The 27,210-nt window shown below is 39.7% G+C and overlaps 2 protein-coding genes and 1 non-coding gene across 11 annotated transcripts in view; 2 read left to right on the forward strand and 1 right to left on the reverse strand.

The window, feature by feature from the left end:
- Positions 1-6,581, forward strand: part of SWT1 (SWT1 RNA endoribonuclease homolog) — a 113,006-nt gene extending 106,425 nt beyond the window's left edge. For all 8 annotated transcript variants that reach the window (XM_019976671.2, XM_019976678.2, XM_019976677.2 and 5 more), the window contains one exon: positions 301-6,581. In XM_019976671.2, coding sequence (XP_019832230.2) covers positions 301-430 — 130 coding nt within the window. In that variant the 3' untranslated portion in view covers positions 431-6,581. The remainder of the gene's footprint in view (positions 1-300) is intronic.
- On the forward strand, positions 2,818-2,889 carry TRNAC-ACA (transfer RNA cysteine (anticodon ACA)). The gene has a single exon. It is a non-coding gene; the product is annotated as a tRNA-Cys (tRNA).
- Positions 6,098-27,210, reverse strand: IVNS1ABP (influenza virus NS1A binding protein). Of its 2 annotated transcripts, XM_019976243.2 has the most exons (15): positions 26,927-27,210; positions 19,734-19,956; positions 18,646-18,774; positions 18,255-18,424; positions 18,054-18,129; positions 16,531-16,704; positions 16,081-16,206; positions 14,601-14,708; positions 10,409-10,538; positions 9,955-10,179; positions 9,386-9,507; positions 9,165-9,291; positions 8,938-9,069; positions 8,641-8,814; positions 6,098-7,508 (listed from the first exon to the last, which is right to left on the reverse strand). In XM_019976243.2, exons 3-15 carry the CDS (start codon positions 18,754-18,756, stop codon positions 7,255-7,257), a joined length of 1,929 nt encoding a protein of 642 aa, XP_019831802.1. In that variant the 5' UTR covers positions 18,757-18,774; positions 19,734-19,956; positions 26,927-27,210; the 3' UTR covers positions 6,098-7,254. The 2 variants fall into 2 exon arrangements, with proteins under 2 accessions (XP_019831802.1, XP_070624673.1); XM_070768572.1 differs by lacking the exon at positions 18,255-18,424 and having other exon boundaries at positions 26,927-27,209.

A 27,210-nucleotide genomic window follows, 5' to 3' on the forward strand; every position in this document is an offset into this window, starting at 1 on the left:
GGAGAAGGGGATGACAGAGGATGAGATGGCTGGATGGCATCACTGACTCAATGGACATGAGTTTGAGTAAACTCCAGGAGTTGGTGATGGACAGGGAGGCCTGGCATGCTGCAGTCCATGGGGTTGCAAAGAGTCAGACACAACTGAGCGACTGAACTGAAGAAACCATTTCTCTAGGCATTTTTACTCTCAAATATCAAATAATATATTCCCAATCCCAGTGTTCTCCTTTTGTAGTGCGATTTTTTCTTTTATCTTGCTGACTGTCTTGTAGTCACGTAACTTTTCTTTATCCTCTAGGGAAAAGTTAACCATTGGATGCCGCCAACTGACTGAGATGGAATATACCATGCAGCAGTGCAATGCCTCTGTCTATATGGAGGCCAGAAACAGGGGATGGTGTGAAGACATGCTCGATGATAGGACCTAAGTGCCGATTTGTAACTTAGAAGGAACTGAATTTGTCTTCAGGAACAACAGAGTACTTTTCAACCTTTTGTGCCAAACCTGAGAGACTTGCAAGAAATCTCATAGGTATAAAAAGATGATTGCCTAATACTGACAATCTCATTGAGCTTCTGTTGCTTCCATGGTGGAATAAATCGTGGGCTTAACTCTTCAGAAGTTGACCTTACCTCCCTACCTCTACTCCTAATACTGAGCCAACGTGACTAATGAAAGGAGAGCCATCTTTTTGGACATCTTAGGGCAAGAGCCACTGTGGCATCTGAGGAAGGCCAGGGACACAGCATTAGCATCTCCCTCAACCCCAAATATGGGCCGGTGACCAGATACTTTCAAACCTCAAGAAAGAATTAGGACATGACCATGCTCATCATATTCCACAAGAGAAATCTTACCCTGGGCTGTTTTCTGATCAGACTGTCTTCCATGTAGACCGGGTGAAGTAATCACATCCCTTTAACTTCCTCCAAGGTAAGGGAAGTAGAATTTTTACTTCAGCTCCACCTTGCTACAGTAGCCTCTTCTCTTCCCTGGGCTTCAGGGAAGAAGCTCTTCAAGAAGCTTCCAACGGGAAGAACAGGGAGACCCCTCTACTCAGTTTTCAGATGTGAAGCAGCGTGGATTTATGGGATCAGGTGGCAGTGGCTGATGTTTGCCCCTAGCTAAACTAAGTGTTTAATTGACTTATTTCGTTATACCGGAAGTTGGAAATCCTTGTTTACCAAAGTATAGTATGCTGTTGTTAATACATTTGAGAAAATCTGATTTAGTATTCTATTATAAATGTTAATTTATTTTTTAAAGCAATAAATTATTTTTAGTGATTTTGCTTTTCATGTTCCAAATTTTGTTTCTGAACTATGTACAGGTATGACTATAAAAGTGACCCTCTGATAGAAGAGAATTAGGTGGAGTGCTCACTACCAGGAAGAAGGATCTGATGAGCTTTGTTTGCATAGAAAGCCACACCTCCTCCCAGGAGCTCAAAGTGCCCTCAGGGAAATGAGCCCTTGTAGAAGGAGAAGCTTCCAAAGTACCTCTGCTGTCTGCCTTTTTCCTTTTCCTTCCTCAGGAGCCAAGAAAGCATCCCCTCCCTTAACAAAAGAGCTTTCATCAGATTTTTCTTCCTCAACTACTTCTAGTTATTACTGGGTTTTACTCTGTTTGGGGTTTGTGGTTTTTTTGTTTCTTTTTTTTTTGGCGGTGCCTCGCAGTTTGCAGGATCTTAGTTCCCCAACCAGGATTAAACCCAGGGTCATGGCAGGGAAAGCACCCAGAGCGAACCGTGGACTCCGTGGGACTCCCTGCTCTGCTTCATTACCTCCCTTTTTCCCTTTTATCTTTTTAATATGTTATACTTCTTAGGAAATTTTTCACTCTGGTCATGACTTATTTCACCCTATACATGTGGATTTTAACTTTATCCTAGTCTTTGTGTCTTTCACTTTCTGCATTGTCAGTTTTCAACCTTTTTATTTAAATATTTATTATAAGGTATAAGTGTTTTCTTCTTTCTAGTCTTATTTTTCTCTTTGGCTACATTCTTTAAAAAATTTTTAGTGTTTGTTTCTTTGAAATGTCAGATCTTTCTTTTTTGTTGCCTTTTCCTGATTTTAAACTTTCTGCTTTTTTTCCCTACTAGTCCATTGCAGGAGTTGAGGGCTTCCTTTCCTCCTGTTCCCTACTTTTTTTTTTCTTAGTCTCCTCTCTGGATTGGAGTAATTTAGTTGACGTAATGATCATTTAAGCACTCCCTTGCACAGAACATAAATTTGTTTTGATAGGAGATTATCAGATCTTTAGAACTTCAGGTTTTAAAATCTCCATTCAGTATGGATAGCTATTGTGTTTGAGGGGACTGATGAAGAAAATACCATGAGGGGAAGAGCTCTTTGCATAATGCCTTGCCTTAGTGAGGAGCTGTGATAACTTTCTGATACGCAATACCCAAGGATAGAGTTCATGGAACCATTTTACACCAGCCTTTCCTAGCTTACTTCCACAAGATCGTCTTATTTCCTTCTAGGAAGGACCTGGTTTGAATCCTCTGGTTTGCAGCTGCCATAGCTCTTCCAGCATTCTGAGCCAAAGAAAAGTTGGCTCAAGAACGTTTGTGTCCTACTGGGTCTTCTTGTTAGGACCTACAGTGGGCAATTGGAACTGGTGGAACCTCTCAGGTGGGTTCATTTCACTTTCCTATCATTGTCTTTGCCTGTCATGAAAGACAGGGGACACAAGACCAACCTGAAACTTTATTTCCTTGATCTTTTGGCCATCATCTTGAAAATAGAAGTCCTTTCACCCTTCCAAGGTTGACCCACGATTATTTAGTGTCTTGGTCTCCCTTAGACCTCCCTGGTGGCTCAGATGGTAAAGCATCTGCCTACAGTGCGGGAGACCCAGGTTCGATCCCTGGGTTGGGAAGATCCTCTGGAGAAGGAAATGGCACCCCACTCCAGTACTCTTGTCTGGAAAACCCCATGGACGGAGGAGCCTGGTAGGCTAGTCCATGAAGTCACAAAGAATTGAAGACAACTGAGTGACTTCACTTTCTTACAGTTCATATTCCTGATGTGACATCTCCTCAAGTTCACCTACCTTTTGGAGCCTTTTAGCTCCTACTGACTCATCCCATGAGCTGGAATGAATTTACCTTTTTTTCTAAGAGGGAATGTATCTCACTATTAATGAACTGCATCTTCCACTGAGGGATGCTGCCACCCGTACTCCTTTTCTGACTCAGATAGGATCAGATCGGACTGACAGCCCATTCTCCATCCAGTTGCTGGATCCTTAGGCTATTTGGCCAAAAAAACCAAAAAAACCCACTTCGGGGAAAACAAGCAGCTGCATGAGCGTGAGCAGAATCTATAGCTGTGAACCAAGAAAGGAAGGTGGTAAGACATTCAGATCTCAGGTACCACCAAAGCTCAGTATTCCTAACTGCGATCTAAACTGAGTCTCCTAGCCTGTGCAACTCGATGGTAGATGAATGGTTGTAGGCAAAACTACATTAATTTAAGACATAACCCTTGCATGGCCAGAGAGAATGAATGGTTCCCTGATGTGATTTCTAGTCAGGTAAAATAATACTAACATGTCCTAGCCTTTTTTAAAAAGCCTTTTCTTTTAAAGGTTTGGTTAAGCTAGAAAGACAGACCCTTTCCAAGTGTACAATTTTTAGTTCTGTCAGACACCATCACACAGCAGCTCACATATGAGTTTCAATCGCTCCTTAAAATTCCCTGGTGCCTTTTTGTAGCCAACTCCCATCCCCACCTCAGGAAGCCACTGATGTCTCCTGTCCATATAGTTCTTTTCCAGAATGCTCTGTAAATAGAGGCTTTTCACTTAGCATGAGGCTTCTGACGATCCATTCGTGTTTTATCTTGTTTTTATTCCTTAGTATTTCATTGTATGGATGTACCCTTCTATCCCTTCAACTGGAAGGATATTTGAGTTTTCAGATTTTGGTGATTATGAATAAAGCTATTATATTCATACACAGGTTTCTCTAAGAACATGTTTTCATTTCACTTGGATAAATACTTAGGAATAGGGCTCCTGTCTCAGAATATTTAACTATTAAGAAACTGTCAAACTTTCTAAAGTGTATCATTTTGCTTTTTATTTTCCTAATGATCAATGATAGTAAGCACATTTTCATGTTATTATTAGATTCCATTTATCAGTATCTTTTTCCAAACCTTTTGCAGGATGTTTCAGTTTGTCTCTTAAATTTTTCTGATTCATTAAAATTTGGTATTCTGTGTTCATCTTTTCTAAGCTAAAATTATATTAGTCCCATTATTCTCTCTGAGCAAATGTTTTGCCATCTATTCAGACATATGCCCTTTTTAGATTCTTGTATTCCTACAAGATATCAACCCTAGACATACCCAGCTTAATAACTGAACTTTGCTTCTCAACCTTATTTGAACCCCCAATAGAGTACTGAGCTTCTAACAGAAGCCTATTTTGTTAGCTATTGTGCTAGTAAAAGAAGCCATGAGCACGTCCCTCTCTGTATATACTATACTTACTGTTCAGTTTATCGTTGTTAGTCTTTGACTCTTGAGAAACTTCTGGTCTTTTATGAAGAAAACTGGTACTTCACAGTTATTTAACCTTCAGATGATTTATTCAGTGGGTCTCCTGCTAACAGGCCCAAATTTGTGGCCTGGCCTTACTAAGTATATGAGATTCATATATTGATATTTCCTTGTTTTCTCAGTGAGAGACTCTTCAAATTTTTTGAAACAAAGCAAGATACAAAAAATACTAATACTATGGAGACTCTTTTCTGTGACTCCCAGTCTTCTAACTGTAACTGTGGAGATGCAGTAATGTCCTATATGTCTCCTTTGCCTACTCTCTCAAAATTTTACAGGGTTTTTACAGATTATAGGGTATACTTGTCATTCAGTCACTAAGTCGTGTCTGACTGATTGTGACCCCATGGACTGCAGCATGCCAGGCCTCCCTGTCCCTCGCTAGCAAGGATTCTTGTACTAATCATATTTCCAAATTATCCTCCCTAAAATATGATTATGTAAGGAATTCTACATGTTGAAAATGGTAAAATATGTAAGACTATACTTAGAGGCCAAATATCAAAGCCCTATCCTTGAAAATCACAATAAAAGAAAATTATACTTGAGTATAGTCAATTGTTTTGTTAATTCAAACAGGTATTTTATAGTTTTTGCTACTGTTTTAGGAATCGGGTATGTTTCATGCATTATTACGACTGAGAATGGTTATTAACCAATATTTTTAAACTACTCTGAAACCCACATTAGCAAAAAACAAAAACAAATTCTTTAACTTATACTTAAGCTATGCCATTTTCTCCTTCTCTTAAAAAAAAAACAAAAAACAAAAAAAAACCTTTTACGTGCAGATAAACAGGAACAACTGTTCAATGAGCACTTTTTTTTCCCCTTTATGGAAACGTCTTATATTCAAAATATACTTAAAGAACATAATTTTAGCTACCAGTGGCATCAATGGTAATATGATAAAACTTTGACCAAAATATTCCCACATATTATTTGCATTAAGCATGTTACCTAGGAATTGAGAAGTGATTTCAAGGATATCATAGTGACTCCCTCCAGTAAAATTTTATTTCCTTGTGCTAAATAAATAAAACATACACAGAACCTTTTTAAAAAGTCCGATTCAAATCTGCCAACCTAGTTTCAGTCTGGAATGAAACTAGTGATAGTCAGGAACTACAGAGCCACCAGGCAAACTGATTTCCTTTCTTAGTGGTTCTTTGTGGAACAGAGGAGTGAACTAAGGTGTCAAAGCACCAGTGGAACACTTGGGGAAAAAACTAATTTTCTTCTTAACCCAACTTAAGACACTGGATAAGTCATATGGTCCCAGGTGGCTCCTGAGATTCCCATGTGCCTCTTTGCCTTCTCAGAGAAAAGCAAAAAATAAACAAAAAACCCCCCCAAACAACAGTCCTTATTTCAGATGTAAGATACCAGGTAAGTATTTTCCCACAAATAACTTAAGCTCATTGTTACTGGGAAAAAAATTTTAAAAATCACCCCCCAAAACTTTTAGTAATGAAAAAGAACACAAACAACTTTTGGAGAATAATCCCATGGTGCAAGGATTTCCTGCAAAGTACCTTTAATACGTTTGCATCAACAGCAAGCATTAGGATGTTCTAATTTTGGCACCATAAGTTACACGTGTAGCATTACACAATACCAAGTCACCACTCCAACCAGTGTTTATCCGTATGAATAGACAAACTGAACAAAGACAGAGTTCTGATAAGGCTGCATTCATAAACCCAGTACAGTTTAAGGTAATTTTTTTCCCACAATCAAGGACTGCTATTTTAGGATTGTTTTGTTAATGATAAAAAATAGGAATTATTTAGAAGATAAAATACTTCACTGTTCTTTACTGTTATATATAATATTGAGTGTTTTGCTATATAAAATACACCCCCAAGAAGTCAAAGTATTTAAAAACAGTGTATCAAATAAAAATCACAGCCATGTTACTGTTCAGCAACCCCATTCAAATAAACATTGGTATTGCATTCTCGAAAAAAAAAAAAACCTGTAGCTAAGGCAAAAGTTCTGAAGTTTGTATTCTGTGAGTATAAAACACCTCACTGCATACTTTTAAGACTGCCACTCTGCTTCAGTAATTTGAACCTGCGACATGTTAACTTCAACAGGTAAAGAAAGTACTCTGCTAAGAATACAAAAAGTTATAAAAAGGCAATCATAAAAGATTAAACCTTGGTAGGCATGTAAGCTTCCTTTTAATAAAAACAAAAATAGTCACTGTCATCTAGTTAAATAAGTCTCTTTGTTGTAGAGTGTTCCAGTTACTGAAAAAGGGCCCTTGAAAAAACCCAACTGCCTATATCTTACCCTACCCCTCTTGCCCCATAATACACATTTGAGGAGAAAGAGTCATTTAATGTGCAAACTGGCAAAACAAATGTGGAGGAGAGGGGACTTCTTGAAATGACGTTCCCAATCAATTCTTGGTTTATTCTTTTACAATATCAACTTCCAAAAAGTAACCAAAGTAGTCCTAAAAATACACAAAACAGACCTTCATCTTTGCATTCCTTTCCCAATAAACACAAAAAGTATGTACAGCATGTTTAATAATATGCAATATGCAAAAGCTTTGTGTTGCTGTTAGCAACATCTATACCCACCCACCCTCCTTATTCACAAAGTGTACCTCTACTAAACACAATTACATCACTAAGCCTGTTAGTTTGAAAGGGTCTTCAATTTGTTAAAACTGGAAAATCTTGGTATAGGGGCTCCACTCATTTGACTCAAGGTTATAGACTTCCACCGTATTCAGAAATTCATTGCCATCAAATCCTCCCACTGCAAAAATTGTGTTCCCTACAGTTGTAATCCCAGCATTGCTCCGTGGTGAAGTCATGTTTCCCATCATCTTCCACTCATTTCTAGTTGGATCATACATCTCCACACAACTGATGGCATGAGAACCATCAAAGCCACCACCTACAAACAGTTTTCCTAAGAGAGAAGAGACAAGGTTAATCTGGAGAGGCTAAGAAAGAAACCCTTAAATCTGTCTTTTGCTAAAATCAGTGGTTCTCGGTAGAAAAGCCCGTTCATCCTAACTAAATGTGGCAAGCATTCCCTAGAAGCTGGGAATACAATGGAATAAAATTGATAAAAGCCCATTTGCACATGTAAGTCAGGCAATTTAAAGGAAGTGTAATTCTCACAACAGTTCTATGAGGTGGTTTCTATTACTGTCATATCACAGATGAAGAAATGAAGAACCCAGAAGTTAGACAACTTGCCTAGAGTGCACTGGAAAGTTTTCTATTAATCCAGTGCACAAGAATGAAGATTACAGGAAAGAAGGCTTAAATAACTGAACATTTTCTAGACCTTTCCAACTATATAAAATGGTTTTGCTACAGAAATTTATTCTTGGAAACAGGCAATGAAATGAACTATTTTCAAATATACATAGGCAGTTAAATTGTTAAATTATTTTCAAATAAAATGTTAGCATTAAATATTCTCTGTAGCTTAGGAAAAAACTTTTTTGGGGATTCTCAAAATTCTTATTTTCTCATCTGATTGTCACTTAGCCTACCTGTGTCCATGTACTTATGAAAGAATTGACAAGGCTCCCAAGGCCCAAGGCTGCAGGCCAGTGGGCTACTTACTGGTGTGCCTCCACACTTAGGCTCTTACCAGTAGAGCCACAAGCTTTGTTCCAAAATAAATATGTAAATCAATAAAATGGAAGCGAAAAGAAAGCTGTCTATATAAAATGATTTGGAAAGACTTGTTTTGCTTTCAATTCGGCATGGAGTAAACTAGATGATTTGTATTTCCTTTGTTTTACAAATTCTTGCTCTAAAGAAACAAACTCAAACTCCAAGATAATGCATCAGGAGTATGATTTATGGAAGAAGGTGAATATATTTATGCTATATACCCAGTACCGAGTCTCTGATTATTAGAAACTTCTAAAAGACAAACCACCAACCTTCACTGTGTCAGAAACGATGGCTGCTTCTGAACTCTTAATTACAACAGTGCATAGTTATTACTGACATTCTCTTGGAATTTTAAAACAAACTCTTGCCACTACCCATTCCTCAACTTTCCAAATCCCAACACTCACCGTCAAGAACAGCCACTCCAGCTCCTCGCCTAGCCACGTTCATGGATGCAATTAAAGTCCAGGTGTTGTTTTCAGGGTTGTAACGCTCTACTGTGTTCAGACAATTCCAAGACTCTGCGCCTCCAATTATGTACAAATAACCACCAAGCTCACAGACTGCAGACTGGTGTCTACCTGTAAGATCAAGTCAAACCAAAACTATTACTGTAACTCCCCAAAACTGTAAGTGTGCACTGCACATACCGCTGACTCAGAGGTCTTAAAAAAAAAATACTTAAAAAAAGAAAATCAACTTACGAATGTTAAGAGGTGCACAGCTCGTCCATGACTTTGTTACAGGATCAAATACATCACAATTTTTCAGTCCTTTTTGACCATATGGATCTGATCCACCAACGATGTATAATTTCCCATTCAGAGCACACACTCCTACGTGAGTATAAAACAAGGTTAAAAATGGATAACTTAATCATCATGCTTAAGTACAGTTTAAGTATTTGATTATCTCAGCAGGAAAGTATTACCTGCATTACAGCGGTTAGTTCTCAATTCTGGAACAGGAGTCCAGTCATCCATGTTTGGATCGTACATCTCTCCGCAACTCAGGTCATCTGAGTGACCATTTGATCCACCGACCACATAGAGCTGGCCCTAAGCCAAAGCAAGAGATTAGCATTTCTGCCATTGTGAAGTTAGCAGAAATGCTAAATGTGGGCTGCTGCTTCCTGCAAAATAATATACTTACCATGAGTACGGCCATTTGAAATCGTGCTCTTGGTGTCCTCATGGGAGCAAGAAAGGACCAATGATCTGTGTGTGGATCATAGCATTCAACTGTTCGAAGACACTCCTCTCGGTTATAGCCACCTGGTATAAGAACCACAAACAGTTATGTTTAAAATATTAAACTGGCCCAGGGTTTCTGGTCTAGAATGTTTCAAGTAATCTGTACAAAATGAGGTAAAGAATTTTCATCCACAAACTTAATAAGGCCCCATTTTAACTAAGTGCTTGTTAGAGCTGAATGACAAAATTATCAGTATAGGTAAACTGCTTTATCTTGGCTTGAAAATTAGGACACAACTACTTACTTTATAGTTTTTAAGGAATTAGAGACAGACATTAACTTGAAGACGAGGCGCTACAACAGTAGTGACTCTCTGTCATCTTAGAATGTGGTCAAGTGGAATGCCACAGAAGGCATATTAAACCTTGTCTTCCAAAATTTGCACGTCATTAGCAAGCGTAAACATTTGCTTAAGAGACTTAGCCAGTTAAAGCTTTTGGCTAAGTCACTCATCCTTCTGTTCTTACCTGCAGCTATGAGTTTGCCATTCATCTCTGCTGTCCCCAGACCAGATCGTGCATACTGCATAGGAGACATGGGCTTCTCTATGAGCTCATCTGGGTGCATCTCAAAACTTAAACTTTTAATGAGTTTTGGAGTACTTGTTGGTGAGCTCTGTGGGCTGTTTCGCCCATGAAGGAAAATGACACAGAAAATACCGTCCAGTACAGCCAGGCACAAGTAAGTGTTATCTGTAAGCACAAGAGTTCTGTGTTTTTAAAGATGCAATTTTTATTACTTTCGGTTGCTGTGGTGATCCTGCATTGGACTCCAGACTCCAGACAGGGATGACCTGTTACTCTTTTCCAAATTTAGTTGCTTCTGAATTTTTTCCTCGATCAACTTGATATGGTTCTAACTTAAAACTCCTTCTTAAAAAGAAATAAACCAAAGGCAATCTGACAAGTGTAATACACTTACTTGAAGTCTTCTCCGAAGCAACGATTTTCCACTCATGCTTAGGGCTTTGTATTGTAGCATTTGGAGAAGACAGACATCCAATGGAACTGCTACTTATCTGCTTATGGCCATTCTCACGTGGTGGCTTTTTCTGCAAAATCAAAAGGCAGCTACAGAAACCTAGCCAAAGACCATACCTGGTGTACCTTTGCTCCTGAGCTAGTCCACAACACTGAAAAAACACTTCGTACCCTTCACTTACGCATGACATTTACAGCACACCTAGACTGAACACAAACCAACACTTTCTGGCTGACACGTGTCACTGGCCTTGTTCCACCTCCACTTGATAAGGAAACAACTGTACCTACCCTGATCAAGAAAAAGCTCAAGTTCAACAATGAAAAAAACATTGCAGATCAAGTAGAAAAGTACTCAAGGGAAGAACAAAAGGAACCTCCTCCCTCATAATCCACATAAATAAGTATAGAACCTCCCAAAATATGTTATAAATCTAAAATAGCAAGAATTAACTAAAAGAATACATTTAACTATCTCCATGAAACTGCTAAACTTAACTAAATCATATGTACTGGTATCATCCTTCATACAATGTTAGCAAAAAGTGAGCAGATATATCCATCCAATCTCTGAAAGTTATTTTATAGGGAAAAAGTGGCAACTACAAGAAACATTTACAACTGTATTTCTTTAGGATTGCCCTAAAGATATTATAGAGTGTTTTTTTAGACAAGTAAAAGTATGAGTCGTTCAGTTGTGTCCGACTCTTTGTGACCCCATGGACTGTAGCCTGCCAGGCTCCTCTGTCCATGGAATTTTCCAGCAAGAATACTGGAGTGGGTTGCCATTCCCTTCTCCAGGGGATCTTCCGACCCAGGATTTGAACCCAGGTCTCCCACATTACAGGCAGATTCTTTACCATCTGAGCTACCAGGGAAGCCGAGACAAGTTAAAACAACATCAAAACACAAAAGTAAAAAATGGTACTCAGATATTAATAAAGTAGTAACACTAACAGAATCAAACACTCATAAAGGAATACACAGGAACATAGAAGAGGGAGAAACTGGCAAAGCTGCAAATTTCCAAATGACTGTGATTACACTGTGCCCTCGTGTACGAATTCCCTTTGATGGTTTTCTTCCAATTTCTTGAGCCCTAAATACGTCTAAGGAATATGATCACAAGGCATCGGAAGAATCAAGACTACCCTGGCAGGAAGTGTCTGCTGAATGAACAGGTACCACCTTCAATACCTGGCCAAGTTTGCTCCTCTATTTTGGTCCCCAGGGCCAAAGCCACATGGGTAGGTAGGATCTCTAAAGGAAATTTCTCTTTAGAGTGGAAGAAGAAGGACATGTGACAATAGAGAAAAAGATTCTGGTAGCTACTTGAAGCTGGGAAAAAACTATCAAGTTTGGTGTGGGCAATTCAGCAAATGTGGTTGCAGTATAAGAGGCTATTTTGAGAGAAGACAGAGAATGTATCATGGTAATGGTTTTTATCAAATTCCATTTATACATTATGTACCCAGGTATTATTGGGTACTTTATTCACATCATCTTTTTTAATTCAGGAAGGGCAATACACTTATCCATCTGATAGACAAAAATACTGAAAATCAGAAGATATACAATGCCTAAGGCAATAAAACAATAAAAATAAAAATTAGGAATTCTGAGTATAAAGCCACTCTTTTATACTATGATAGTCTTGTTTGTATCCTCTGCTAATAGCAGTTACAAGGTACATAAAACCCTATCCCAATCTGTGGGAAAAAGGAAGCCAAAGTAACACAAGATGATGGCTTTTACTGCAGTTAAGAAAACTGTTCTAATGTACGGCTTTGAGAGAAAAATCAATGAGAAAGAAAAAAGCATGGTAACAAGGATGACTACTTAGTGTTATTAACTACAAGCCTTATACAGAAATGCTGGTCAACTCCAGACATTTTCAAACCTAATTCTTTGCTTTATCTTCAAACTTTCCCATATCAACTCTTCCCATCAGCACACCCATTGGCCTACACTTTGCCTCTGAACTCCCCTCCCCAGGGGGGTGGTCCCTGGTGGCTTTTTCAGCCACCATCACTTCTCAAGCTAATCTTAACCTTCGTAACTTTTGGGAAATTACAACCACTAAAGGTTACAGAGTGGCTGCCTTAAAACCAGTGTAGATGAGAAACCCCTGACCTTTTTACATCCCCTCTGAGTATGATTTAACATAGTCAACAATTCAGTCTTTCAGACTTTTTTCTCCTATGTTAGCTAGCTTGAACACCACTCTGAGGCTAATGGCTACTTCTCGACCTCACTTCCTATTTCTAAAGCCTAGTGTCTCCTCTTCCTTCTTACTTCATTATCTCTATTCATGGCACGTCCTTTGAATGAGTCACACTTGTCAGGATCCTGCTCACCCTCAAATTCTTCCTTTTCCTTGATTTTCCCAGTTACTAAGGACCTTTGCAACTAGAAACATCGAGTCTACCCTTTTCCCTTCTCCTCAAATCAAGGCTCATCATCTTTTTTTTTTTTTTAACCTGAACTACTACTACTGCTTGTAATAGTCTACAGAGTGGTCTCACAAGCTTTCCTCTATCCTCTGCACCTGGTCATAAAAAATAGAAGGATTTGATGCTTTTAGTAAGTAAAAGACAAACAACCACACCCTCCCCCTCACCAAAATCAGTTGGAATTCCACAACCCAGAGAATGCCACCTACCAGTTCACTGTCTAAAATACGACTAATGGACTTACAGATCTCGGCAGTATGGAAACAACCATAATTTGACCAGTCCCCCTGCTGCTGGACCGTTGCCCAGTTTTTCACTATTATTAAAGTTGTGAAATGTGTTTGTTCAGTTCACTCTACTCCCTTGTCTAAAATTCTTTGAAAGCCCCCCACTACTTGTAGAATAAAGTATGAAGCCCCAATCAGACTATATTTACCGACTTTTCCAGTTGTGAGACCTGCAACTCCAAGAGAATCTCCTTGTCCAGGTATCCTTTGCTACCTGACACGCCTCTATCTGCAAACTCTTCTATATCCTTAGACTGCTCAAATGTTGCCTCCACTGTGAAATTTCCCTGGTTTTTCCTCTCTTGTTCCACCCTCCCTGAATGTCTTTTGTAGGTAATGCTTATTAGTCTGTTCTGATTTACCTCCTCCTGTAAGGTCCTGGAAGCAGAAACTGTTTCTTACACGTTTGGGGGCCCTCTTAGGTAACATCATGGCCTTCTACTTAGTAGGCATTCAACCACTGCCTGATCAAAGAGTACTTAAAAAAAAAAAAAGTCAACCTATGATGTTTGGAGACAAGGGGAAAGATAGCCTCAACGTTCAGAATGCACAAATTTACACCCAAAAACTTCTGTGAAAATAAAAATGTCCAGCCACTACTGACACAGAACACCTAATAACATCACCATATAGGTTGTTTTCTGAGTCTACCATTTACCTTTTAATTACTAAAGGGAAACATCCATTAATTTGGGTCAACTCAGCCTACTTTATAGTTCACCCCTCACAAATACAATGCTAAGCTAAAGGCCAAACAAAAACAATACATACTCCATAACCATTTACATAAATTTCAAGCATGGGCAGACTAAGGTAATGTTCAGAAGGTCAGATAATGGCTCCCCCTGGGGTAGTGTAGGGCAAGTGACTGGGAAGCAGGCAAGAGGAAGGCTTACAGAATGCTTGAAATCTTCTCTTCTTCATCCAATAAGTTTTTAAACCAAGGGGTTTACCATGTGACACTTATGATCTGTACACTTTTCTCTGTTATTTGCCCATAAACGAAAAAAGTTTGTACCTGGATTTATAAAACTTAGGTTTAACAGTCATTCCTCTGACAACTATTTTTTATGGTCCAACCAAAAAACCAAAGAATTTCTATGTTGCTTCATCTTATTGGCCCTTTTTCTTACTATTTGAAAATCCTATTTGATCGAGACACACACACAAAATTTAAATGGGGTTTCCTAGTTTGCTGTGCTAATTTCTTTTTATGTGGCAAAAGTGGTAGTAATGCTAAGAAAGATAGGCTGGTTTTTCTCCCGCAAATGTTTCTGTCCAGTTATACCAATGACGTTCTTTCACTTTCCTTTATTAAAGGAAAATTTCAGTAGACTATAAAATGCTCTAATCAAACTTTAACCTGAGGTTACCTCAGATGTGCATTGTGTACCTGCACAAACTGAATGTGGTCATCATCACTGCCAAACACCTCAGCCTGTCCATCTAGTAGGTTCCCATCAAGCAGCTTGTGATCAGCTGAGTAGTACAAGGTTTGAACCTGCAAAACAGCAACAGAACACCCATGTGGCTACTGTCTCCATGGCTACTCCACTAGTATGCAGATCACACCACGCCTCACGGCAACCTCCAGTGTGCTTCTTGGATTCTTGACATCTTACTCTGGCAGGATCCCCAAAGTAAAGAAAACATGTCATGGTGGTAAAAATAAAAATAAAAAAAAGCAAAAAATAAGATACAGAATCTTCTAATACTGGCTGAAGAATCCTTGGCTTGGTTGGCTTGAAAGAAATCTTCATTTTTTTTCATAGCTTCCATGATACAGCATTAAGAAAAAAAAAGGGACCAGTACAATATATATACTCTTAAAGAATGTACATATTTACAATAAAGTACTAAATATGGTTTACACCTTCGAAGATAAGTGGCCTAATATGTATAAACATATTTCTGTCCTGCAGGCAATGTCAAAAAAAGAGATAAGAAAAAAAACACAAATGCAAGAGTTCAAACAACCTCCACAGCTGCCTCCCTTAACGATGCAAACACATGGTTATTGCATCTGATTTTCAAGTGGGAAACCAGATAGAATTTAAAGATCACCTCTTCGCCTTTTTAGAGTATAATGATAACCGCGTTTCTAAAGGCCTAACCGGTTTGGTAATAAGCCTTTCGTGTATCTGAAAGGCTTAAGTGGAGGGATAAACTCAAGGTCAACTCCACTGTTTCACCTGCATGTTTAATTCCCATCATTTCTCCGTCGATTTTTCCTTGTGTATTTTTTAAAAAGTAGCCCAAGTTAAGTGAGTGACTCTATGTATGAACAACACCATTGAAAGACACAAAGCTTTAAAGATAAGAATCCTGTAAAGGAGTAAACACCATTAAATCATCATCGTTCTCTGCCCACAGCGGATTTTTCTTAGGAGAACTGGGGCAGGACTGCTGCTTCTTTACGTGTCAATACACTTGAGGATTCTTCTTGTTTCTTCAGTCTTGGGTATCCTAGTTTTGTTAATAAACCTATGGGGAGATAAATCAATGGGGAGGAACAACCATTAGAAGCTTTTACCTACTTGTCAAATTTAAAGCAAAAACCTGTGAAGAAAAATTAAGAATCTACAGAAAATTTCAGTACCACCTCCCATGTCTAAAGCAAATTACATGCTACTTTAAAGAAAGTTAACAGCACATAATAAGCAAAGAAATAAAAAAAAGAAAAGCAGAAGACCAAACTGAACAGTTCATTCAGCTCACCTGGACACCCCCCCTGTTTCTCAGCTTAGGGGTACCTATAGCAAAATTTAAATTCTTTAGGGTCATTGTTATAAAATAAAAGTGACAGGGAATCCTTCATGTTATAGCAAAAGTATTTTTAGTAACTGTTGAGTCCCATTTACTTTAAAACTAACCTCCTCCATCAGCTCTTCCAGACTGTCTCCATTCTCCCAGATGCTACGCTGCACCCAGTTGATTACCTTTGTGTACAGTTTGCCATTACTGGGCAAGCAAACAGTATCTTCAAGCATTACCTCCAGCTAGAGTGGGGAAAAACAGACACAGATCAGTGTCGAGGCTCTTAATTCTCTACTTCATAACAAAGTGGTCACAGATGCCCATTACACTCCATACATTTATTCTAATTTATAAGAATTATAAACCAGTAGCCAAAGAAAGAAAAGTAAACAAACAGGTAGGAAGAAACCTTTACACGGCTAAAAATAACATCACTTCAATGGACTGTCATTTTCATAATCGTTACTCACTTGCTTGAAACATGAACAAAGATTACATTCTTGGAACTAAATAGTTATATCTCTTTATAGATTTACCTTCACATCTTTAATCTTTATATATTTTACCTTTAGCCGTGGAAGTTTAAGAAACTCTTCCTCTTCTGAAATTTGTAACAAATGTTCCTGAATGTAAGCATCAACCTTATTCAACAAACGTGAGTCTCCCATACAACTTGCAAAATTTCGGTAAGAGATGCAGCTGGTAACATCCATTCTAGATAGTAAATAATCACCACAAACCTTGGGGAAAAAAATACAAAGTGTCAACATTTACACACACTTTATTTAACAAATATTTAATATTCCTTGTAAGTACTATGAGACAATATAAAAATTAATCAACAAAACTCACTGCCTTAATAGAACAAGTTAAACTGTAGGAAGAATGAAGTGAAGTGAAAGTCAATCAGTCATGTCTGACTCGTAGTGACCCCATGGACTGTAGCCTGCCAAGATCCTCTGTCCATGGAATTCTTCAAACCAGAAAACTAGTGTAGGTAGCTGTTCCCTTCTCCAGGGGATCTTCCCAACCCAGGGATCGAACCCAGGTCTCCCACATTGCAGGTGTATTTTTTACTGTCTGAGCTACCAGGGATACATGTATATAAACAATAACATCAAAGAAGAACATACAAATACATAAGTTGTTTAAAATGCAACAAATTGAAATGCTATGAAAATGTACATGAAATGTTCAGAGAAGTATCTCCCACTAGAATGACAGACAAGGCTTCATAAAGGAAATTATCTGAACTGGCCTCTAGAGGGGAAATGATGTTGAATGCAGATAGGTACTAGGCAAGATGCTGCAACAGTTTAGTTTGGCTAGAACAAAAGATAAGAAAATCAGGAAATATTTTGGAGGAATAGCAATTAAATCAGGGAGAACCTGGAATGCTAACCTGAAGGACATGTGCTATAAGCACAGAAGGGTTTTTAAGCAGAATGACATGAGAGGAGGGGAACAGGAAAACTTCTTCCTAAGGGGCCAGATGGTAAGCAGCTTAGGCTTGTGGGCCTTACTTTCTCACAACTATTCCACTCTGTCACTGCAGGCAGAAAGTAGCCATAGGCCACCTGCAGTGGAGAGCTCTGTTACAATAAAACTTGAAAAAACTAGGCAGCTGGCTTAAGGCTTGCAGTTTACTGACCCCTACACTACAGGATTAAAAGCTTTTTTCTTCTATAAATTATTAATGCCACTTCTCAGTGGCATTAAATTCTAGAAAGAAAACTTCTAAAGAAGAACTGAGAAATGTAGAAGAATCAAGAATTAAGGGTATGAATTATATGACTGAGAACTATCAAGACTGTTTTAATTCATGTTATCAGAGACTGACATGGATACCCCACCAGAGAAGGCTACTGAAAGAGCAAGACTGTAGCTTGAATTATCTAAGAGGAAGTGTGACCGTTACTATAGCTAAACAGTTAAAATTATATACATACTCACATCTCTAGGGAGGAAAAGGGGTCATTTTCAAGTTCTTGAGACCAACAGATGTCTTATGACAAATTATACAAACTAATTATATAAAGTAAGACCCCCTAGTAACATTACTCCTTGTATATTACTTCTGTTACTCTACCTGCTTTACACGGTCCATCTTCAGCTTTTTTGCTGCAGAATAAACATCTTTGACTAATTCCTTATCAGCTTTCAACCTATTGGAAAAAAAAGGTTCTATATCATTTATCATACCATGGCCTTAAAACACAGATTCTTAAATAAATTTAGAGGGACTTGGAATTTCATTTCCTAGTTATATGATGTACTTCAGAGAACTTACTGAGCAGTGTAGGCATAATTCAACAAGACTTCAACAGCTTCCGGATTGAGATCATCAAACTTAACATGAGAAACTCGGTGAGGATCACTGTCACTATTAAAGATTTCAAATAAATAGGGACTGCAGCAGGCCAGGACTGCTCTGTGTGCTAACATCTCATGGCCACAGACCTGCAACATCAGGCATTAAAATTAGAAGCACTGTGGACTATGTATTTCTCTAACTAATTACTACATCGTATCCTTCATCTTATGTTTCTAGGTAAATCATTGTCTTTTAAATTTATTTCATTAAATGCCTCTTATGAGAAAGAAAATAAGTCAATCCAGGAACATACGGTTTTCAGTAATGAAAGATCAGTTCTGTAAGTTTCCAATTAAGTTTTAAATACCTGAAGTCGAACATCACAGAACTGCCCACTTTTCCTCAGGGCATTCAATTTGGCAACAGAAGATTCAATGAAATTTTCATCTTCGAACATTAAATATCCATTGGGAATCATTTTTCCTTTTAAATTTAGCTAAAGGGCAGAAATAAAGCCAAGTTATTTTTACTTATAAATGGTGATTTTTATAACATTTTGAAAAGTAATACAGTATCTTTAATTTTCAAATTCCATCCTATCAACAATACATAAAAATTTATCACACAAGAACGTTGCTAAAACAACGCTGGCACTGAATGTCCAAGCCTTTGTACCCCTATACTTTGGTCCTAAGTCTTTTTAGGAATTCGTACAGTAGTGGTATGATATCCTAGCAATTTTGGCCAGGTTTCTATTAGTACACACACTGTGAAGGGGAAGAAAATGGAAACCAAGCCCTCCCCAAATCCATACAACAAGCAACTGAAAAGTCTGGAAGGATGTGAAGTGGTCATTACATACCGATTCCTTGGACTGGGGCTACAGTCACTCCTTTACTCACAAATGAGAAAAACTGATATAAGACTAACTTAAATTCTGTTCCCTTCGCTCTACTCAATATTCTATGATAACCCATAGGAGAAAAGAATCTAAAACAGAAAATCCATGTGTATGTATAACTGAGTCACTTCGCTGTACACCTGAAACTAACAACACTGTGAACGGACTGTGTGCAATAAAATTAAAAGCTTAAAAACTCTGCTCCCTTTCCATGTTTCACTTACTCTAAACTACTTGTCTCATAACAATACATGTTAGAAATGTATGTTCTTTAAAAAATTTTTTTCATTTCACTTTTTCCTGTGAACAAATGGACTAATGGCTACACAAAATACATCATCAAAAAGTGGTAAAAGAAGGGTTCAGTTTGAAGTAAGTGGTTTATTTAAATTCAAAACAGTTTACAGAAAAGAAAACAATAGAAAAAAAGTTTTTTTTCTACAAATACTATTGACTTCTCCGCCTTTTAAAAAAATTATGAAAGGATGCTGGTGTACTTGGCACAGTCTTTAGGAAAAAAAAATGTGTGCACTGACCACTGAATATTCACTTACCTGCTATACTGGTGAGAACTGTTATTTCTGGGATGCTTTAAATAATCCACGGACAAAGGAAACTCAGCACTTCGGCGAAGTATGAAGACAGGTGGTTGAAGTGAAGGCAGAGGAGTCTTAAGCTCTAATGGTGATTCCAAAACTATCAGGCTTGAAAATGATGTAATCAAGTCCTTTAAAGCTATAGACACGAATTTCTTCTGTGATAATCATGCATCATAATCTGTAATAATGAAAATTTTTGGATATTCAGAATGATCAAAGAATGTAATTGATCTAGGCAGATCATGCTAAGTCCTGATCTTAAAGACATTTCAAGGTAAATGGCACAATACAGAATATAATACAAATGTAACTATACATAAATATTTTCATTTAACTTGCAACCACTCGGGATTGAAAAAAAAACCAAAACTCTCCCCAGAGGGCAGGAGCTAGTAACTTATCAGTTAAGTGAGATATACAAGAACAAATGTAAATATTGGTTAATTCTAATATTTGTTACTGTGAGATTCTAATTAATACACAAACACGTGATCCGTCTGCTTTCACCAGCCAGCAGTAACCTTCATTGTTTCCAGATGTGTATACAATGTTCCACTCAAACCAGATACTCTGTTTCCCAAACATGCTCTGCGTACTTCCTCATCTCTGTACCTTTGTTCAAGTTTTATTTTCTTGGAATACCCTTAACACAGCCTCTGCAGATGACATCTTACCTTCATAGAGCCCCCACCAGATCCCCCCAGCTGAGAACATAGTTTCTCTCCATCCTCCACATACTGCACCCTCTCTGAAAGTATGTTTGTGTGATCTTCCAGCTGGTCTATTCTGGGCTGTGTACCTGCTTATCTTCCATGATTCAAGGTCCCTTGAAAGCAGAGCCTCTGTCTTGTTTATCTTTGTATCCTTCCCACCACCTCCCGACGCGCCGCCCCCTCCCCCCCTCCCCCTCCCCTGGCCCAAAGCAAGTAGCCTAGAAACCTGTATAAAGATAAGTAATTTGTTGAAACAAACTAAATAAACAAAATGGAAAATATTAATGTCTGTGCTTTATGTGATCATTTTTTCTCATATACAGTAATAAACTACCAACAGAAAGTTATAGTTCAAATCAAATCTGCAAGGAAATCACACTCAATCCTCCTACCTTCTCTTTCCCCCTTATTTTCACACCATTAAATAAAGTGTCAAAGTCCACTGGTTCTTATTTTTTTAATTACCTGAAGAAGTGAAGTGAAGTCGCTCAGTTGTGTCCAATTCTTTGCGACCCCATGGACTGTAGCCTACCAGGCTTCTCAGTCCATGGGCTTTTCCAGGCAAGAGTACTGGAGTGGGTTGCCATCTCCTTCTCCAGGGGATCTTCCTGACCCAGGGATAGAACCCGGGTCTCTGGCATTGTAGGCAGATGCTTTACCCTCTGAGCCACCAGGGAAGCTAATTACCTGAACTGCTATTATACCAGTGTCTAATTCTGCAAACCAGAACTAAATAAATTATTTGAAAGATGTGCATATTTTTAAAAATGGAAATCTTAAAATTACCTGGATTCTTATATATCAATCAAACCCACAACTCAAACAATTATGTTAATATGAATGGTCTATTACCCCAGAACCCACTTAAAGGCTAATCCAGTTCTATTTCAACAAATTACCATATTAAGTTCAACAGTAGCACAACCTGAATCCTGTATGCCTTCACTGGTTTCTCCATAGCTTAGATTTTATCTCAAAGAAACCTGAGTATTCGGACCTCAGTTGGGACTGTTGTCAATGTTTATACCTGCAATGAAACTATTTCATACCATCGTGTAGTACTGATTTCCTCTGCTGTTCACTTGCATCTAGATTAGTTAATTCAGCTCTTCTTAATTCTATGTACAGAGAGAACGCACTATCTAAAAGAAACCTTAAACATTTCCAGCCAAGACCTAGCCCAAGTTAGGAAAATCTATGCAAGGGTGAAAGGGAGGAACCTTTCTATGCAAGTTATGTTAGAAATGATATAAGTGTATGCCCTCTCAGAAACAAAACACAAATGGAGATTTGTTAGTATTTTAAGCCTTGACTGGTTTTATTCAGTATTTCTTTGTAAACTAACCTTGATTTAATCAAGAATAAAAAAAACCGGCATCTATACACAAACACTTGCTTTATTGCACTTCACTGTAGTGTATTTTGGGCTTCCCTTGTAGCTCAGATGGTAAAGAATCTGCCTATAATGCAGGAGGCTGGGGTTTGACTCCTGGGTCTGGAAGATCTCCTGGAGGCGGGCATAGCAACCCACTTCAGTATTCTTGCCTGGAGACTCCATGGACAGAAAAGCCTGGTGGGCTACAGTGCATGGGGTTGCAAAGAGTCGGACACAACTGAGTGACTAAACCACCAAAGTACTGTACTTGACAAACACTGCTCCCCCTCACCCCCCGCCAACCCCTCCAAATTGAAGGTTTGTGGCAACCCTGCATTGTCAGACGATGGTCAGCATTTTTCAGCAATAAAGTATTTTTAAATTAAGGTATATAAGTTGTTTTTAAAGATAATGCTTTGGATACTTAACAGACCCAAGTATCCTATAAACATAACTCTTATATGCACTGAGAAACCAAAAAACTCATGTGACTGCTTTATCACAGTGCTGTGCAATCACACTCACAGGATCTCTGAGGGTATATTTGATAGTGTCAAAGTTCTACCTAAAATTCATCTTGGAAAACAACAACAACAGAAACCCAGATGGTTAAAAATCACTTTAGTCCTTTGGGAGAAAATAGCTCAGTTGGTAAAGAATCCGCCTGGTATGTGAGACACCCCGATTCAATTCCGGAGTTGGGAAGATCCCCTGGAGAAAGGAAAGGCTACCCACTCCAGTGTTCTTGGGCTTCCCTTGTGACTCAGCTGGTAAAGAATCTGCGTGCAATGCAGGAGATCCCGGTTTGATTCCTGGGTTGGGAAGATCCACTGGAGAAGAGATAGACTACCCACTCCAGTATTCTGGCCTAGAGAGTTCCATGGCCGAGTCTATAGGGTTGCAAAGAGTCAGACATGGCTGAGCAACTTTCACGTCACTGGAGAAAATCTGGAGTAACTCTTGCCATGCACATTTGTACAATGTTATTAGTTCTGCAATAGAGCACCTATTTATTCGTTGAGTCATGGCCGACTCTTTGCAACCCCACAGACTGTAGCCTGCCAGGTTCTTCTTCTGTCCAGAGGGTTTTCCAGGCAAGAATACTGGAGTAGGTTGCTATTCCCTCCTCCAGGAGATATTCCCAACCCATGGATCAAACCCAGGTCTCCCACATTGCATGTGGGTTCTTTACCATCTGAGCCACCAGGGTAGTACTAGGTGATTTTCTAGTAAAGCAAAGTCTCAATATGAACCTCATCTCTTTGATGTCTGCTGATTAGTACAGCCCTACTTGATTTCAAAAGCTAATTCAAGTTCACTTGACATTTAAATTAATGCAATAAACTTAATTACTGTGGCCTCACTGTGTGCCCCTTATTTCACCCACCCCCAAACTGGAGGAGGTCACATCAACTTCTGCTTGCAAAAAACCATGTCTTTCAAAGTTCACATTCACTCTCACTGAAGTCAGCATGGGCAAACCAAGTTTTAAGCCTTTCCACAAATTCACAGATCTTCATCTGGTCTATGAAACTCGATGGAACAAACATGTGGGGAGAAGGGGAGAATTTTTTTTTTATATATTTGAAAAGCCAAGGCAAAAGCTCCAACATCCCAGGCTTATAGAAAAGTATAAAATTTAGAATTTTATTTGATATTTTAAAAATACATTTGACAAATCCACTTTTAAAATGAAAACTGAAGTCAAGTACAATATATTCTGGTAAATACACTGCAGTTTCTTAATGTGGTCAGTGCAAGGAAAGAGAGACAGAAGACTCATATATAAATAATTCAACTGCTTTAGTAAAACCCAGGAGTTCACATGTTACCAAAGCTCCCCCAAAGATTAGCTTAACCCAAATACATATCAAAGAGAAGTTTAAAAAAAAAAAGCCATAGATCTCCCTCAACATTCTTGGGCTTTCAGTAAGAATAAGATAAAATGTTATCATCAAACTTTTAAAGCATCCTAAAAAAACCTCAAGGCAAATTACAAGCTTATTTAAGCTTCAAGGCAATCTTTTGAGGGTAGCCAACTTAAAGAACAGACTTTAGAATACAAAGAAAATCTACAAATCTTTTTAAAACTAGAAGTTATAGATTCCCAATATCTGAAATGATCCATCTATACACACCAAAACTCACCAGACTCACTCACCCACTCCATGCCATTAACCTCGTTGTTCTGTAGTTCTTACATCCCACATACACTTATGGCTCCAAACAGATGGCAGACAGTTTGGAATGCGATGTTCATGACACAACAGAGCTAACTCCATTCCCCAGCCTTGCACACTCCACGGACCAATCAGAAAGACAGACAAGCCAAGCAGTGAAAACAGTTCACACAAAAGGGGGAAAAGATGGGAAAGCACAAATATTCCAGAAACTGCAACAATGTCTGTTTCAACAGACTGCAGTTTGCAGGATGCATATGGTAAATAGTAGGAGAGGAAGTAAGAGATCAATATTAAGATGATTTAGACAGAGCAGAATTTTTAGCACAGAGGCACAAGATACTAGCAGAAACGTGGAGGTGGTCTAGAGGAATAGGTAAAAAACATGGAAATTATTATACCCTTGCTTATCCTACCAAGGCAACAATGACATTTTAGAGAAGATATTTGGCATCATTATAAAACTCAATATCAAACTTAGAACTCAAAAAGTGTAACAGACATTTTTAGTTTACTGCATGCTTAAAGTCGGGAAGGAAAAGAGGAATTTGCTTTGGGATATTTATACAGCTGATGCACCTGTTGGGCATCCAGGTTGATGCCAAAAGGAAGGATAGTGAGGTGTAGGTTTTGAAATCATTTACAAGGTGGTAATTAAAATTTCTACTTAAAGGTGGCAGAGGATGAGATGGTTAGATAGTGTCACTGACTCAATGGACATGAGTCTGAGCAAACTCCAGGAGATAGTGAAGGACAGGGAAGCCTGGCATGCTGCAGTCCATGGAGTCGCAGAGTCAGACAAGACTTAGCGACTCAAGAGCAACAACAAATTAAAGTTCACCAGTGAATATAAGAATGTATTTTCTGTGATTCTGACAGAAAACAGAAATCACTCCCTTATTCGTTAATTCTTCCATTTACACTCCCAAGCACAAGGTAGGGGGATTCCCAACCTTCTTGTAGATTTGAGTATACGACCATAATGTTGAAAAGTCAATGAAATGATTTTTAGGAGTACTTCGTCTAACATGAATGATTAAGACAGTTCCCCAACAGAAAAACATTTTACAATAAAAAACCGGAACACTTATTTGCAAAATATATTCAACTGCCACCTAAAACATTCTTCAAGCAAGAAAAAACAAAACCCCACTCCAAACTAAGTAGCAAAAAGACACTAATTTAAAACCCAAACCTGGAATGCTGTTTTGAGGGCAAGAGGTGGAAAAACAGAACTACAAGTTAAGATAAATTAAGAAATTAATATGTATTAATTAATGACAGAGATTTCAAATATTAGGAAAATACAGAGGAAAATCATTCTGGGTCTCTTTTAGGTCAGTGATGCTAGTTCAGTTTTCTCTCTCACTACAAATTACAGACATTTGACAAGTAGCCTGCCAGCTGGTATTAAATTATGGTATTCTCAACCCAATTCTAAATAGTGTACGCCTCACCTTCTGATACACAAATAATGACTGCTCCTTCAGCATCTTTCAGAAGTTTCAGCATGATTATGCCTAAAGCTGTTCATCAATATTTTCTTTTCCTTAACCGCCAGTGCTAGAATAATTGAAAGAAAATACTGTCTCAGTCTAGTCCCTGCTACACTTGAACTGTTTAGAGTAGTACTAAGCTTGCCGAGTTGTTATTTACTAGTGGACAGAAGGTCACCACACACAGAGTCCTCAAAGAACAGCTTGATGCCAGGGTGTTCCAGCCCTCCATCACTGACAACAGATACTGGGTAACAAAATAAATCCTTTAATCGGCCTCTGATTTCTACGATTTCTACTTACTAGTTTTTGAAACGGCAGCGGGCTCAAACAATAGATCTAATTTGTATTGGGGGAAAAGTAAAATTTCTGAAGTATTTGTGGTTCAAGTTTCCCTAGGGCTAACCCTCAATCTGATCCTACTGCCTGATACTTTCTTACCATCATGAGCTTACAACCAGAGTCGCTACGCAAAATGCGCAGAAGGACGGAAAAAGAACAAACCTCTCTGCTGATTTTTTTGGGCGGGGGGAGGGGGGAAGGGGGGTGGTGCGGAGGTGCGGCGGGGATGGGAAACAAAGCGGCGAGGGCCCGAGTGACTGCCCGGAGAGCCCTGCAGTCCCAGGCCTTCATCCTTGCGCGGCCCGGCAGGAGACCACTCCGAAGGCCGGGAGGCAAGGCGCCCAGCGTCTGCACACCCCCGCCCGGGATTGGCCCGGCCCGCAGTCATTCAGCGCCGACACGTCAGGGCAGCAGCTCCCTCCCTCCTCCCGCCCCCTTCTCCCCGCGCTTGGCAAGAAAAGCGGGCAACGTGGAGCGGGAACAAAGGACCCCGCGGCCCACGGCGATCGGGAGCGCGGTGCCACCCTACCCCAGACCCGGGAGCACCGACTGGGCCCTGGGCAGGCTCCCCTCCCACAGTCGCCGGGTCCTGCGAGGGCTCAGAGGAGAGAATCCAGACCCCGGGCAGACACCCCACACACACACTAGGCGGGGTTCCTGACAGCAGAAATGGAGATTCCCGCGCCCTCCTTCCGGAAGGTCTTGACCCAGCCCCCCCCGAGGACCCCCTCAACCCAAAACTTCTCGTCCCTCCCGCTCTGCTTCTTCGGCCGCAGCGCTATCCGAGGCGGCCCGCCACCCGCCTTTGGCCGCTGACGCGACCGGACAACCACGGCAGCGCCTGGAGCGCGGGGTCCGCGCGGCGCCGGCTCCTCGTCCACAGAGAGCAGCGACTGCGGCGACTTGCCGACTCCTGCACCCCGGGGATCCCGCACCGCTCCGCGCCTCCCACCCTCAAACCCCAGCCGCCCGCTCCATGCGCCAGCTCGGAGTCAGCCTGCCCTTCCTCCCCCGCCTCGTCAGTGGGACCAGCGCAGATTACCTGATTCATCTCTAAAGAGATGAAAAAACTCATCTCTGGAGCTTCAACGGGGAGCAGGAGGAAGCGGGCGGGAATCGGCCCAACCGAAAGCGCCTCGAGGCCGCGAAGGAGGGAGTGACCGAGCGAGGAGGGGAAGAGCGCACAGCTCCTCGGAGTCTGTGAGGCCGGGAGCGCACCGGGAATTCGCCTAGACCTGCTCGCTCGCTCGCTCGCTGGCACAGCCGCGCTGGAACCGCAGGCGGCGAAACTCTGCACAGCAGCCCCGAGCGACCGCCCTCCACGCG

Source organism: Bos indicus, chromosome 16, assembly GCF_029378745.1.
Source record: "Bos indicus isolate NIAB-ARS_2022 breed Sahiwal x Tharparkar chromosome 16, NIAB-ARS_B.indTharparkar_mat_pri_1.0, whole genome shotgun sequence".
NCBI lineage: Eukaryota > Metazoa > Chordata > Mammalia > Artiodactyla > Bovidae > Bos > Bos indicus.